General features: G+C 36.8%; 2 protein-coding genes across 2 annotated transcripts; one reads left to right on the top strand and one right to left on the bottom strand.

The window, feature by feature from the left end:
* Positions 1-4,038: 4,038 nt before the first annotated feature.
* Positions 4,039-14,280, bottom strand: LOC149242858 (cyclin-A1-1-like). The gene is made up of 2 exons (XM_089371046.1): positions 14,258-14,280; positions 4,039-4,582 (listed from the first exon to the last, which is right to left on the bottom strand). The coding sequence occupies exons 1-2, from the start codon at positions 14,278-14,280 to the stop codon at positions 4,039-4,041; spliced, it is 567 nt and encodes a 188-aa protein (XP_089227172.1).
* Positions 14,281-14,735: 455 nt separating this feature from the next.
* LOC149242859 (F-box/kelch-repeat protein At2g44130-like) lies at positions 14,736-15,718 on the top strand. The gene is made up of 2 exons (XM_089371047.1): positions 14,736-15,235; positions 15,322-15,718. The coding sequence occupies exons 1-2, from the start codon at positions 14,736-14,738 to the stop codon at positions 15,716-15,718; spliced, it is 897 nt and encodes a 298-aa protein (XP_089227173.1).
* Positions 15,719-16,134: the final 416 nt, after the last annotated feature.

Here is a 16,134-nt window from a genome sequence, read left to right on the forward strand (position 1 = left end):
TACCTTATTTCTTCCTACACTACAATAGATTGTACCAGCTCTTGAAAAGACCCAACAAAGCTAGAGCAACCAAATCTTCTTCAAGGACGGTCACACCGACCCCACCATGTTCATCACGACACCTCGAGTATTGCAGAATTGTGTCATTCTTTTGCATATTTATCCTACGAAGCTTTTCATTCAGTGCCAACTTCCTATGCTCACTTTTGTTCTCAAACAAGTTAGTTAGTGTTTTTCACATAGTGAATGGACTTTCTTTCACATGGATATTTGAGACAATATTATATGGAACTCCCTCAAACATTATCCTCCTCAATTTAGCTAAATCCTTTTTCCATTAAGCGAGATCCTAGGAATCAACTGTTGGGGGTTTACCTAAATCTATCTTGTTTTAATCTAGTAGTTATTATAATCTACTACTACCTCCATATGAATCTTCCATGCCACAAATTTTTTGGTTTGTTCTAGAGCATACTCAATTTTGAGTCTGGGGGAAGTCCTCTTCTCCGTCTTGGAGAAAACATACAACAATAATCTTGTAATTTGAACCACTTGCACAAACTTCAAATTCTCTTCTCTTCTATTGCGATTCTTTCTCTAATACCATGTACAAATTCCTTGTAGATTCAAACAGCTAATTGTAATTTACTAAAAAAATAGACTTGAATCTACTCTACCAACTATAGAAACAATTAGCAATCATGAAATCATGAAGCATACAAGAAAAATAATTCAATCTACACATTACACAATATTCTCCTTGGGAAAGCCACAACGTAAAACCTCTGCCATCCGTATGTTTCATTAGTCACAAAAATATGAGAAGATTATAATGCTTTCCTCAAGCCCGAGTAATCTCTACATTATCGCTATCTATCTCACTACTTCCTAGAGAAGCCTTGGACAATACTTAAAAAATTTCCTGCTTGCGCAAGTGCCTATTTCCTTGCAATACTTCTTAAAGAAATATCCCTCTATTAGTTGGAGAAATACCCATCCTTAATTATGAAATCCATATAGTTCATTCTCTAATTTCATGTGCCACCTATAGAACTCGACTATTATAGAACTAATAATACATAGTTGTTGAACTCTAATCTCAACAGGGTAAATCATATATCACACATACATGAGTTAGTTATGGCTAATTTATAGATTAAATCCTTGAACACATGGAGTTCCACCCCACTATTAAACCTTCGAGTTCCTCTGAGAGTTGGAACTAGTTTAACTAACATTAACTCTCTTTAACTTAATTAAACTATTACAACTCAAATCAAGTTCAACCTAGGCTCTTAAAATTTAGGATCTACTTCAGATGATTGAAGATAGACCCCCAACTAAAAATAATTGAGCCAACTAAGTGAAATTAACTTAGTAACTATTGCAAGTTTTCATGTGATGTGGAATTATAATTTTCACCTAATGGGAAAATTAAATTTGGATTTTCTTGTTACCGTTTTCAAAAAAACTCCTACTATAGTTGGCTTATGGAGGCTCATTCTAAGTCATAAATTCTTAATATACATGGTTTACTAAAGACCTTACAATGCCATAAATTCCAAATGTATCTCACTTACAAAGGTTTTTGCTAAGTCATAAATTCATGGTCTATTTTGCTTAGAGGATGTTGGATATACTCTTTATGTTATAGTGGTAGCCACTACTTTGACCTCCCACATTTTTCCAAAGTGTTATAGTGATAAGCACAAGGTTTGATAATGGGTCGCCTAGATTACTTCAACTAATTAGGAATTAACCATACTAAAAATAAATAAATAAAATAATTTAATGTAAAATATATAATTTAAAATAAGAAATTTATTGGGTCAACAGGGGCTCACCAACCTAGTATGGTAGAGGTGATGTAACATAGTATTTAACATTTTGAATTGAGTCAAATTAATTAAAAATAAAATAAGAAATATTAAATAAAATAAAAATAAAAATATAATGTAATGTAACTGTTTAAAAGTGGTCAAGATAGAATATCAAAATGAAAATATTCCTATAAAAATAAAAAATACTCGTGGTATTGAGAACATATGTTATTGAAACATAGTATTCATCTGGAATATATCATATTTAGAGGGGGAAATTGAATTAGTTTAGATCCATCTTAATTTTTGATTTGACTTGAGTCGAATTATATATATATATATATATATATATATATATATATATATATATATATCTTTTAAACTGGTCAAAATAAAATAACAAAATAACAAAATGAATTTATTCCTATAAAAATGAAAATGGCTCATGGTACTTAGAAGCTATGGTATTCACGTGGAATATATCATATTTAGAGGGGGGAATTGAACCACCCTCAATCCATCTTAATTCCGGATTTGTGGGTTTTATTCTTCTATATTTAAATGTATAACTTTTAAAAGTAACATATATGGAAAAGTCAACCTAAATTATTAATATTAAATAATAAATAAAATTGAATAATTTGAAACTCTCGTGATGAACCACATTGTGTGGTTCGAAAGAGTTCAACTATAAAACTATCTATTTGTGAAAATATTTTTATAAACGTATATCTTGTTAGAGTAGTAACCTTAACTTGGTAGTAATTTGACAAATATAGTTTATGAGTACCTATGAATGTTTCTAATTTTAAACTGATGATATTCTATAGGAATACCATGGATCAATACCTTGGATTGTAAGAACTAGACCCAAAACTCATGATATTCCATATGAATACCATGGATCATGTTGGACATCTAATGCTCAATGGGTTAGTGTGGAAGCTGAATGGACAAAAGGAGTCCAAGAGACCTTAGGATGTGAAACCCAATGGTCACCACATGTACTATAAATGTAAATCATTTGTTAATAAAAATGGTACTCTCATGTTTTATCTTTCATATTTCTTTTGTTGCCCATGTGCATTTAACATGGTATCAGAGCGGGTGTACTCCTACCCTGCATAATTTCTTTCAGCCATTTGTTTTATGGTCTTTATGAGCAGGTCCTATTTTAGTATTCCTGCCCTTGTAACTCCCTTCTTCTATCTTCTCTGCAGTCTGTCCTTTGACAACAATCTGTCCTGCCACGCATAATCTCTTGCAATTTGAAAATTTGTTATTGAATCTTTTTCTGGGGTCGTCTTCGCTGTTTTAGTGAAAAACTGCATTTTATTAGTTGCGTTGTACTAAGTGGTGATTCAATATCTGACTTGTGTGTCAAACAGTGTAGACAGTGTGATTGAACCACCTTTGGCGTTGTATAGTATAACAACGCTGCTCTCTCCAAACTAGTCATACGCACCAAAACTCAATCCATTTGTCATCCTCTCACTCAGCTTCATCAACGGGAAGCTGGAGAGCCACCTTGCTGTTCCTGGTTATTTTTAAACTAAAATCATAACACCTTCTAGTCCATATCTGCTCCTATTTCATTGATGCGCAGAGAAACGCTCCTTCACTCAGCGCTATTTGTGCCATTCTTTACCTGCCACTCTCTGTCATATATTCTCTCTTTGGTGCATTATACCTGCTCCGGATTGGCGCCTCCATTCCCGAGGTCACCGATTTCGTAGGCCATGGCCTGGGACTTTATGCCACCGAACGTGTAATTCCAGGGCAGATTTTGCTTGTAAGCAACGCCATTGCAGTTGTTTATGATTAGCCCAGGCAGAGAAAGGATCTGGCAGATTTCACTGCGGATAGACGAGTCGGGTCTGAAACTCAACTCGTGAACGTTATCATCACTGTTGCGATGCGATCGCAGACATTGCTCAGGCTACTGTATAATTTAGATGCACTAGACCTCCACGAAGATGCGGCCAATGAATTGTTTGATCAGATAGACAGTGAAACTCTTCGAACCCATCTCGAAAATGAGAACTTGGAATTAGACCGAAATTACATTCGAGAGATTATAAGGCGTCGTTCATTTGAGTCCAGCATCTTTGTCTCATTGTAACATTACGAGAAAGATATATGTCTATATAGGACACAGTAAAAAATAGGGTCTTTGGAACAAGTTTGTATTCCTCTGCAACCTCAACAAGTCAGTCTATCAATATTCCTGCATGCTAGTACTTATGTCTTGCTGAACTACATCCATGTAGTCCGTTGATGGCCTTCTCTTCTTCTCAATTTTGTGAAAATGGTCATAGATATCAGAGGCATAGAATACGCACATCTGAGGATCTCTGTTATCTGCGTCAATTTCAACAATCTTAGATCCTTGCACCCCTGCTGCGACTGGAATCCTTTCTTCAAAGAGGTGGACTTCCAATGGCTTTGAATGATGCTTTGAGATGTACAGGTTCTGCAAGGTTTTCTTCTCCAAGGAAGCAATATCTGAAGCGCTACTGTCTGTGACTAGAGCTTCTGTAGTAATTGAAGTTGTACTAACTGAAGTTGTAGTTGAAATCTTTTCTGCTAGAGATAAAGTATTGTTGTCTGGAATAGACGATTTTGCAGTGCCCTTTTCAATTTCTGAGTCTCTTGTACCACTGGGTGCCACTCTAGATTGGGCGGAGGCCTGATTTGTCAAATTAGAAAGAGGAACACGTCTCCTAGACTGCTGAACAGGCAGAACAGTGTGACTCCACGATCTGACAATGAGAGTGTTATGAAACCAGCTCAAGAAAAGATAGAAAAGATAAATCCACGCCTTAGAATTCAGCCTCTTCGAGGGGGCAACCTCCTTTACATTACATAAATGAACAATTCTTGGATGATACAAATGACAAAACCTCCTTTCTATATATAGGAGTCTAAGGAGTCACAATATAATCTAGCCGACCTAACAATAATAATATAAAGCCACAAAAATAACAATAGAGGGATTCTATGGGGCACAAAAATATAAATAGGGGGTATAACTACAATAGTAATGGGGTAATCACTAGTATTATAGGGACCCAACATGCCCCTCTCCTTCAAAAAAGTGTTGTCCTCAACGCTTGAGTAGTTCTGGATACTTCTGCATAAAATTCTCATCCTCCCATGTGGAATCTTCAGCGGATAAGTTCTTCCACTTGATAAGATACTCTGAAATTGATCGATTTCGTAGCTGTCGAGTTCTTGTTTCTGTGACTGCTTCAGGTTCCAATATAATTTTTCCTTCCTCGTCAAGTTCTGGCAATATTGTTTGAATTGGGAGCTTGTCACCTATAACCTTCTTTAAACATGAAACATGGAAAACTGGGTGCAATCGAGAAGCTGCAGGAAGCTCCAATTTGTATGCCATAGTACCAATCTTTTGCAACACCTTGTACGGACCATAATACTTTGGTGATAATTTATTATCCTTCTTAGCTTGCTTTAGGGACATTTGCTTATATGGTTGTAGCCGTAGGAATACCCAATCACCTACATCAAAACTTCTTTCACTGCGATGTTGATCTGCCTGTTGTTTCATTCTATTTTGTGCCAACACGAGGTTATCCTTTAAGAGTTGGAGGACTTGTTGTTGATGTTCGATGTGATGTTCCACTGCCTGAACCTTAGAATTTTCTCTTAAATATGATGTGATGGATGGTGGTTGATACCCATAAAGTGCCATAAATGGGGTCATTTTTGTTGCTGTATGGAAGGAAGTGTTATACCACCATTCAGCCAGAGGCAACCATTTGACCCATTGTGTCTGTTTATCAGATACAAAGCAACGAAGATATCCTTCCAAACATTTGTTTACTATCTCAGTTTTCCCATCAGATTGAGGATGATAAGATGAGCTATGAGCTAACTGAGTACCAAGACAAGAAAATAATTCTGTCCAAAAATTTCCAGTGAAAATGGGATCTCTGTCACTTACAATAATCTTTGGGTTTCCATGTAGCTTTTGAATTGTTTCCATAAATGCAGTAGAAACTGTACTGGCTTTAAATGGATGTGATAATGCACAAAAGTGTGCATACTTGGTAAGTCTGTCAACTACCACCATGATGACACTCTTTCCCTCAGACTTGGGTAAACCTGTGATAAAATCCATTGAAACCTCCTCCCAACGTTGGCTTGGAATGGATAAAGGTTGTAATAGACCTGGTGTCTTAATTGTTTCAACTTTATTTTGTTGGCAAACCAAACATTCCGCCACAAACTTTTGAATATCTGATTTAAGGCCATCCCAAAAAAATTCCTTCTTAACCCTGTGGTAAGTTTTTAAAAATCCTGAGTGCCCTCCTAAGGGAGAAGTGTGCAATTCCATAAGAATCTTTTGTTTTAGCTGGGAATTCTTACAGAGGTATAAGCGATCTTTGTACCATAACGAATCATTTTGCCAGCTAAATGTATCAGAAGTACTGGAATCTTGTTGTAGCTTTCGAATAAGTGCCCACACTTCTTCGTCATTCTTCCATTCCTCCCTTGCTTCGTTTATCCAATCTGGTTGGATAATAGAAATGGCACACAACAATGCTTCCACATCCTCATCCTTTCTTGAGAGTGCATCTGCCACCACATTTTGCTTCCCTTTTTTGTAGATGATTTCAAAGTCATAACCCAACATCTTTGTGACCCACTTTTGTTGCTCTTCAGAGGATAATCTTTGTTCTAAAAAGTATTTAAGGCTATCATGATCCGTTTTTACCTTGAAGTGTCTTCCCATTAGGTAGGGTCGCCATTTCTTAAGTGCATGGAGTATTGCCAACATTTCCTTCTCATAAATAGCTTTGTTTAAAAACTTTCCCTTGATTGGACGACTTTCAAAAGCAATGGGTCTTTCATCTTGCATTAGAACAGCACCAATTCCATTTCCTGAAGCATCACATTCCACAATAAAGGTTTTTGTGAAGTCCGGTGTAGCTAAGACCGGTGCTTGGCACATTGCCTCTTTAAGATGTTCAAAGGCCTTTGTTGCTTCCGAAGTCCATGAAAATGAATCTTTCTTCAATAATGTTGTTAGAGGTGCTGCTATTCTCCCATAATTCTTAACAAACTTGCGATAATACCCTGTCAACCCAAGAAATCCTCGCAGATGCTTTATGGATGTGGGGATTTTCCATTCCTTAATGGCTTTAATTTTGCTAGGGTCTACCTTAACTCCTTCATGAGATACAATATGACCCAAATATTCCACCTCCTGGACTCCAAAGAAACATTTGGATCTTTTTGCATATAATTGTTTCTCCTCCAATAGTTGTAGCACCCTGTCAACATGTTCAACATGATCCTTCCAAGACTTGTTGTAGATTAGTATATCATCAAAAAATACTAACACAAATTTTCTAAGGAATGGTTTGAAAATTGAATTCATCAAACCTTGAAATGTTGAAGGTGCATTGGTAAGGCCAAAAGGCATGACCAAAAATTCATAATGACCCTCATGAGTTCTAAATGCTGTTTTCGGAATGTCTTCAATCTTCATTCTGATTTGATGATATCCCGAACGAAGATCCAACTTGGTGAAGTAAATTGATCCATGCAATTCATCCAGTAATTCATCAATAACAGGAATGGGGAACTTATCTTTAATAGTGAGCTTGTTGAGCTCCCTATAATCTGGACACATGCGCCATGATCCATCCTTCTTGTGCACCAATACTACTGGAGCTGAGAAAGAACTTTGACTCGGTTGAATTATACCAGCCTCTAGCATTTCTGCAACCATACGTTCAATTTCACTTTTTTGGACATAGGGATATCTGTACGGCCTGATGTTTGGAGGAACACTTCCTGGAATCAGATGAATAGCATGATCATGATCACGCATAGGTGGGAGACCTTTGGGAGTCTCAAATACCTTGGAATGATTGTCCAGGACTTTTTGGAGATCTGGAGAAATAGATGATTCCAATGTGGAAACATCTAGCGAACATAATTGTGCAATTACACCTCTTTGCTCCTTTTTTAGAAGCTTTGTCATGCCATTAGAGCTGATTATCTTTCCTGGTTTCCCTGCAATACCCCTTAATTCAACTTCCTTTCCTTCCATAGAAAATTTCATGAAAAGTTCTTGAAAATTAAAAGCTATTGTACCCAAGGATTGTAGCCATTGGACTCCTAGTACAACATCAGCACCTCCCATTGGAATGGAAAGCATTGGGCTAGTCAATACATATTCTCCCATGGATAGCTTGATATTATGGCACTTTCCAGAACAATTTATTGTTCCTCCATTTGCAATCATCACTTGACACTCTGGTGCTGGATATAGGAAGCAATTCAATTCTTTTGCTACCCTACAATGAATAAAATTGTGGGTGCTTCCTGAATCAATCAACACTATTACCTTTTTCTTCTTGATTTGTCCTTCTATCTTGATGGTTTGAGGAGTGGTAATTCCCGCCAATGCATTACAAGATATGGTCGGATTTATTTGTTCTTCATCTAGGCTTTGTTCCTGGAATATATCTTCTTCTTTTGACCTTTCTTGCTCCTTTTCTTCTTCCTCTTCACAATCTATGTAGAATAATTTCTTCTCAGCACACTTATGACCTTTTGTGTATTTGCTATCACAATTGTAACAAAGCCCTTTTGCTCTTTTTTCTTCCAATTGTTGTGGTGTCAACCTTGTAGGTTGTGGAAGACTATGGGCAACAACACTTCCGTCTTTATAGTTGTGAGTGGTATGCTTCCTAGTTGCCATAATTTTGCTTTCCATTTTTCTTGCTAACCTGAATGCCTTCTCTAATGAATCAGGTTCCCAAAGGCACACATCATGTTGGATATTATCCTTTAAAGACCCTATGAACACATCAATCCTATGCTCCTCTGGAATATCTTTTACCCTTATGTTCAATTTTTGGAACTCCTCAATGTGCTCCATTATTGAACCCTTTTGTTTGAGACTTATCAATTGGCTAAAAAAAGTGTTGCTTTTTGTATCCTCATAATGTGCTATCAATTCTTCCGTAAAAATTGCCCAAGTGATAAATTGTTTACGAGAACAAAGCCATTGATACCATACAAACTGATTTGGTTCCAAATATAAAGTTGCCATACGTACCTTTTGTGTGTTTTGCACATTATTGAGATCGAAGAATTGCTCCATCTGTAATATCCATGTGGCGGGATCCTTGCCATCAAACTTCCTCATATCGATTTTTGGAACATGGTGAGTCTTCGATCCAACATTAGAGTCTATGGAATCATGATTAACATTTCTTTTATTCTCATCATGAGTTTCCTTTACTACCTTTTCACCATTAGTGACCCTTTCTTGTAGCAACTTCTTCAATTCATCCATGCCATCAATTTTAGCGTCCATGCCATTCACCTTAGCTTCCATGCCATCCATATTAGCTTCCATGCCCTTTATCTTAGATTCCACGCCATTTACCTTAGATTCCACGCCACTTATCTTAGCTTTTGTTAGCTTTTGTGAGCGTGACATTTGTTGCACTTGTTCTTGTAATTTTGATATATCATGTAGCATTTCTTCCTCTTCTTCATGAGTCATGCTAGAGCTTTCAGGTTCCTTACTAGGTGTTTGCATTTTCTTTCCTCGGGGCATCAGTTACCGATAATAATGTTTTACTATGCCCTTTGAATTCCGTTAAACCAAGCTTACACAAAAATTAAAAAAAAAAACTACACACCTTTTTTCACTTTATAGAAGCCTGATATTGAATCTGATGTATCTCTGTAATTTCGGATCATCCAATTCTGAAATTGCTACCTGCAGTAGCCTTCTGCGTCCTCTTTCCAATGCCACAAGTCTGAGCCAAATTGGATTCTCCAAGGAAGAGTTATGTGAAATCTCCCACAGTGACTTGCTTTTAGACTGGTTCAGTAGAGCGAACTTGTACGACGTGCCACGAGTCACTGTTTCAACCTTTGGATCTGAAACACACATACAAGAAACTACAGTCCGTCCTGTTTCTGTACCTTTTTACGAAATTTCAATCCGATCATCAGAGAGAGAGTTATGACGATTTTCCCCAGGTCACCTGTTTTGAATGTAATTCAGGAGTCTGCAAAAAGGCCAACTTCCTCAGATCATATATCCGAAAATATCGCGCGAAAAGCTCTGAAATTCGGACCCAAGGTTCAGCACCAATTTTTCTCAAATGGGTTTTTTTTGCGACTTCTGAAACGTCACAGAAAAAAGTTATAGCGAAAATGCCACGATGACCTGTTTGGAGCAGCGAAACCCTAGAATCCAAAGCTCTGATACCAAATGTTATGAAACCAGCTCAAGAAAAGATAGGAAAGATAAATCCACGCCTTAGAATTCAGCCTCTTCGAGGGGGCAACCTCCTTTACATTACATAAATTAACAATTCTTGGATGATACAAATGACAAAACCTCCTTTCTATATATAGGAGTCTAAGGAGTCACAATATAATCCAGCCGACCTAACAATAATAATATAAAGCCACAAAAATAACAATAGAGGGATTCTATGGGGCACAGAAATAACAATATGGGGGTAATAGGGGCACAACAATATAAATAGGGGGTATAACTACAATAGTAATGGGGTAATCACTAGTATTATAGGGACCCAACAGAGAGAGGCTCTCTTCAAATGCGCGCCATCCTTATTTATCTCTGTCGTCATCCGCGATGCCCCGGTTGCTGCAACTGAGGGATTTTCACAGGATTTTAATCTTTGACTTTCCTCTAGTGTATACGCTGCCTCCTTCTGGTGCGGTGAGCGTGGAAACTCTAATCAGGCTAAGAGAAAATATGTTCGTGATTCGTACAAGGATGATGGGTATTCGTTAGTAGCTCTTGGTCAAAAGAAGAAGCATTTCGACGGATCCAAAAAATTCCCACTGAATCCTTAACACCAAGAAATATTAATAGCGAATGGTGTGAGCATTGGTTGACTGTGTTCAATCCTGCATTGTGGTATCATGTGCGTTAATAAACGGTGGCTTTACTACTTCTGCAAGATATTCTCTATATGACGTGTGTTGCATTGTGGCGCGATCGATTTTTTTGTGAGTGGTAGTGATGGAGAAGGTCATGGTTTGGTTTCTTATTGGTTTCGACCATCGACTGGTGAGTGGACTGCAATTGATGTCAGGGAAGGTTTTGGCTATTTTCTGAATATAGGTGCTCTGACCATGGAAATCAGAATATTCTATGCTCCTCAAAATGATTTATTTTCAGTATAATGAGGAATTTTTTGGTTATTCTGTTGGTTGGGTATAAGAACATTATGTTTGGTATTTGCTAATACTTTCATCACATATCAACATCTACGTCGGGGAAGGAAAATGATATTTGTTGTTGAGGATCGAAGTGTTGATCATTGAACTCAAAAAACTATGAACTGTGGCATTGAATATATTTGGTTGTCGCTTATATATATGCAACGTTGAAAATTCCTGTAGCTTACAACGACTAAGTCTTGGTATGCTATACTTTCTTCTTGAAAAGCATGTGTATATATAGTGGATCAATAATATACCATGCGATGGGCATATAAGGTATGAATGTGTGGTATTATATGATATGAAAGCATCTTATGCGTTGGTCATTTTTCTTGTCGATTCATGCTCCTTATATGGCGTTGACTACTTTATGTTATTTCAAATGTGTTGGAATATGATGCTTATATTACCAAACACAACTGAAATCGAGAGCCATCACTATTTTTAAAGACAAGTGCAATATTTTGAAGACAAGTGCAATCTGTTGTAAAATCCAATTGTATTGACATATTTCGAGTGAGTGTTGATTTTTCTCTATAAGTTGTGATCCGTTTCAAGTGAAATTTTGACAATGAATAAAATAGCAATAATTAGTGAAGTATTGGAGTTCTTAAAAACTTTGATACATTCCTCTGATCATGGTACAGCAAGAATAAGCAAAGCCTCTCTTGTTGACATTAGAAACTGTTTGCATAATGTACAAGAGAATATTGAGTTTTTGCAGCTTGAGACAAAGCTACAGCAGGAAGAATTACAACAGTGGAGTCATCATTCTGAACCTGTTTCTGTTCAGAAGATTGAAACCGATTCCCATAAATAGCAAGACAATATTGTTAAAGTTCATTCAGATCCAGTGCCCAATAAAGCAGCAATTGTACATGCAGATCCAGAAACTCAGTCTGCACTTCCCAAGCCCATCATCAGACCTTGGGAACAACTTGTCCACAACAAACACAGAATTGGTCTTGTATATGACAGGGATTTGTCCTTTCATATTCCAGACTACTCAAAGCCCATTCAGTTTTAGAGTGCTATATTCATTCACGACAGTTCACCTGCTCTTCATGATAGTTCACCTTCAGCCATTCCAGATTCTACCCCTCTTCCACAGCAACGACAACAACAACAAAGTGTGAAATACCAACACTATGACCGAGTTGGCCATTTGAAAGATCATTGTTTTGATCTTCATCCATGTAAGAACTGTCATAAAACCACCCATTCTTCACACAGATGCTTTAGAAACAAACATCCTGCAAGAACAAAGATTCATCTTTGATGGATCGCTTCTTGGCAATGGGCATCAACAGCCAAGAAGATATTCCAAACGCATGTGAGAACATGCTCCAGAGTATTGAACAGTCTTGTAGTTGAGTTTTCTCCATCATCTCACCTTGTATTTGACAGGGGGGGAAATGATGGTCATCTACAAGCTTCAAAGCCACATCAAGCAAGCCTGAGCCACAACCTGCCACACTAGTTTTAGATTTGTAGCCAGAAACAAAGATTCCCCTGAACATGCCTTCAATTGGTAATCTGGGACACTTCCTCTAGCAGAAGACTTCAGCTTCTTGCTAGTTTCAGAACAATTCCAGGAACAAAATTGAGAACACTTCCTCTAGCAGAAGTCTCCAGTTTCTTGCCAATTTTGGAAGAGTTCCAGGAATTGCATTAAGCATTCCAGAGTTGTTGTTCATCCTTAAACCATCACAGGTTGAGACTTCCCTTTTTAGGTTGAAGTTCTCCCTTTTATGCGAGGTGAGACCTCCCTTTATTGGTTGAAGGTTTTCCTCTTCAAAACAATAGGAGCACTTCCTCTAGCAGAAGACTTCAGCTTCTTGCCAATTTTGGAAGAGTTCCGGGAACTGCACTAAGCGTTCCAGTGTTGGTGGTCATCCTTAAACCACCACCCTTTATACCATCATTTCAGAAGAGCACATTCAGCCTAGTGCTACCATGCATTTTTGCACATTTTTTATTTCAGCTCTCTTCTTGGACTCATACATAACCCTTCAGATTAAGGGGGGGAATGTTGGACACCTAATCCTCAATGGGTTAGTGTGGAAGTCGAATGGACAAAAGGAGTCCAAGAGACCTTGGGATGTGAAACCCAACTGTCACCACATGTACTATCAATGTAAATCATTTGTTAATAAAAATGGTACTCGTATGTTTTAACTTTCATATTTCTCTTGTTGCCCATGTGTGTTTAACAGATCAATACCTTCGATTATAAAAAATAAGCCCAAAACAAAACTGACGATATTCCATATGAATACCATGGATCAATACCTTATATTCTAAAAAATAGACCCAGAAAAACCGTACCAATTTTTTTTAATAAAAATAACAAAGTAAAGTGGATTCCTTATATAAGTAACTCACACTTACAACTCAAATTAAACTCAACATAGTCTCCTAAAATTGAGGATCTACTTGAGATGGCTCAAGTTAGACCCTCAAGCCAACTAAGTGAAATTAACTTAGATAACTATTGCAAGTTGTCTTGTGATGTGGAATTACAATTTGCACCTAAGTGAAAATAACCGAGCTAACTAAGTGAAATTAACTTAGATAATTATTGTAAGTAGTCTTGTGATGTGGAATTACAATTTCCACCTAATTTAATTCAAGGGAAAATTAAATCAAGATTTTCTTGTTGAACTCCTACTATATTTGGCTTATGGAGGCTCCTCCTAAGTCATAAATTCTTAGTATACTTAGTGTACCAAATATCTCATTATGCCATAAATTCCTAGTGTATTTGGCTTAAGAAGGTTTAAGTCATAAATTCATGGTCTATTTGGCTTAGAGGATGTTGGATATACTCTTTATGTTATAGTGGTAGCCACTACTTTGACCTCCCACATTATGCCAAAGTGTTATAGCAATACGCACAAGGTTTGATCATGGGTCACCCAAATTACTTCAACTAATTAGGAATTAATCATACTAAAAATAAATAAATAAAATAATTTAATGTAAAATATATAATTAGAAATTAAAAATTTATTTGGTCACATACCAAGGAGTACGGTAGTAATGTTTAACATTTTGAGTTGAGTTAAATTACTTGAAAAAATAAAAATAAAAATATAATTTATTATAAATCTTTTAAAGTTGTCAAAAAAAATAACAAAATAAAGAAATGAAAATATTCTGATAAAAATGAAACTTACTCATGGTATTGATCCCTATTCATGTTGAATATAGCATATTTAGAGCGGGAACTTGAATCAAAATATAGCATATTTAGAGCGGGAACTTGAATCAAAATGTAGCATATTTAGAGCGGGAACTTGAATCAAAATATAGCATATTTAGAGCGGGAACTTGAATCAATGTAGATTAATCTTAATTCTGAATTTGACTTGATCCTTTCCTATTTTAAACTTATGATATTTCATATGAATACCATGGATCAATACCTTGAATTCTAAAAACTAGACCCAAAACTGTTCATATTCCATATAAATACCATGGATCAATACCTTGGATTGTGAAAAATAAAACCAAAAAACACCCTAATCAAATTTAATCAAAATAGTAAAGTGAAATAGATTCATTATATAAGTAACTCAGACTTCAGCTTTCTATTGAGATATGTTCAAATATTGAGATACCGATCCAGTAAAAAAACTGTACATCTCTGTAGTGATGGCGGTAATTACTGATCTTCCAAATGATCTTGTTCGACAATGCTTGCTAAGAGTTCCCTACACCTCGCACAGGAATCTCAAAGCTGTGTGTCGAAGGTGGAAAGGTATGTTGAGGGATCCTAACTTTTATTCTGATAGAAAACTCTCTGGAAAGAGCAATCAGCTTTTATGTTTTCATAATCCTGATCTTGATGAGATAACATTGTATGACCCTGCGGAGGGCACTTCGGAAAGTTTACCGATCAGTATCCCCCACTGTGATAGAATTCCAATTTCCTGTAAGTGTGTTTCTGTGAATAGAAAACTGGTTCTCATAGGTGGAGTGCATCCATCCAATCACAGACAAATGAAGAGTATTTACATTTATGATTTTGTGTCCGCCAAATGGAGCCGCGGAGCTGACATTCCCAATCTCCGCTACTTATTTGCGTATGCCGCCTGTTCTTCCGTATCTACTTTGCCGGCGGGATCGACGAGCATGGCAACCAATTGGCCACAGTAGAAGCTTATGACGTGAAGGAGGATAAGTGGGAAGTTATTCCTCCCATGAGCGTACCACGCATCAGTTGTGCGGGTGTTTGCAGGGACGGAAAATTCATGGTATTAGGCGGATGGAACGGAGCCAACGAGAGAAGTTCAGAAGTTTTCGATCCGAGCGAGGGAAGGTGGACAAGGTTGGAAAATATGTGGAGTTTTGGAGGACGTTCAAGTTCGTTTGTGCCTTCTGTTTGCTCTGGGCAGTTGTATGCATTGTATAAAAAATGGGTGATGAAGTACGAGAGTGCGAGTAACGTTTGGACTGCGGTTGCTTCTCTTCCGCTGGACTTTCCCTATTATGGCAGTGTTACACAGTGGTACGATTGGCTGTTTGTCTACAAGTCACGTAATGTCTCTTATCTGGTTCACCTCGAGACTGGGCGGACCGTTACATTTGAGAGGGGGGGAGAAGTTCTGTGCCATGTAACCACTGTGGAAATTTGAATAAGTAAAGCGATCTCGTTCCACAAATTGTTTTCATTCGACAAAGAGATCTCGTTTACATAAATCAGATGAATCAACTTTACATAAACTGCTAGTAACATATTGGTTGTTTAAGTTCATGTTTCTATGTTTAAATTGATTCGATGTTTACGTTTATAAAAATTATATATTTATTTGGTATTTATGGTTATGGATGTGTTTGTGATTATTTTAAAAATATTTGAGCAGAGGTGTATTGTGAGAAGATATTAGATGTTAAAATATTACCAATAGCTATAGTTTTTATATGTAATTAATGCACTTAATTAACTGGATATGAAGTAGGGAAGAGATATTGTAATTTTTTGTTTTTAGTGATCAATTTATTTTAAAAAACAAAAATATAATGTATAATTAAACATTATTTCAATCTCAAT

Source organism: Pinus tabuliformis, chromosome 8, assembly GCF_031772625.1.
Source record: "Pinus tabuliformis cultivar Carrire ecotype Pingquan chromosome 8, CPIR1, whole genome shotgun sequence".
In the NCBI taxonomy this organism is placed as follows: Eukaryota; Viridiplantae; Streptophyta; class Pinopsida; order Pinales; family Pinaceae; genus Pinus; species Pinus tabuliformis.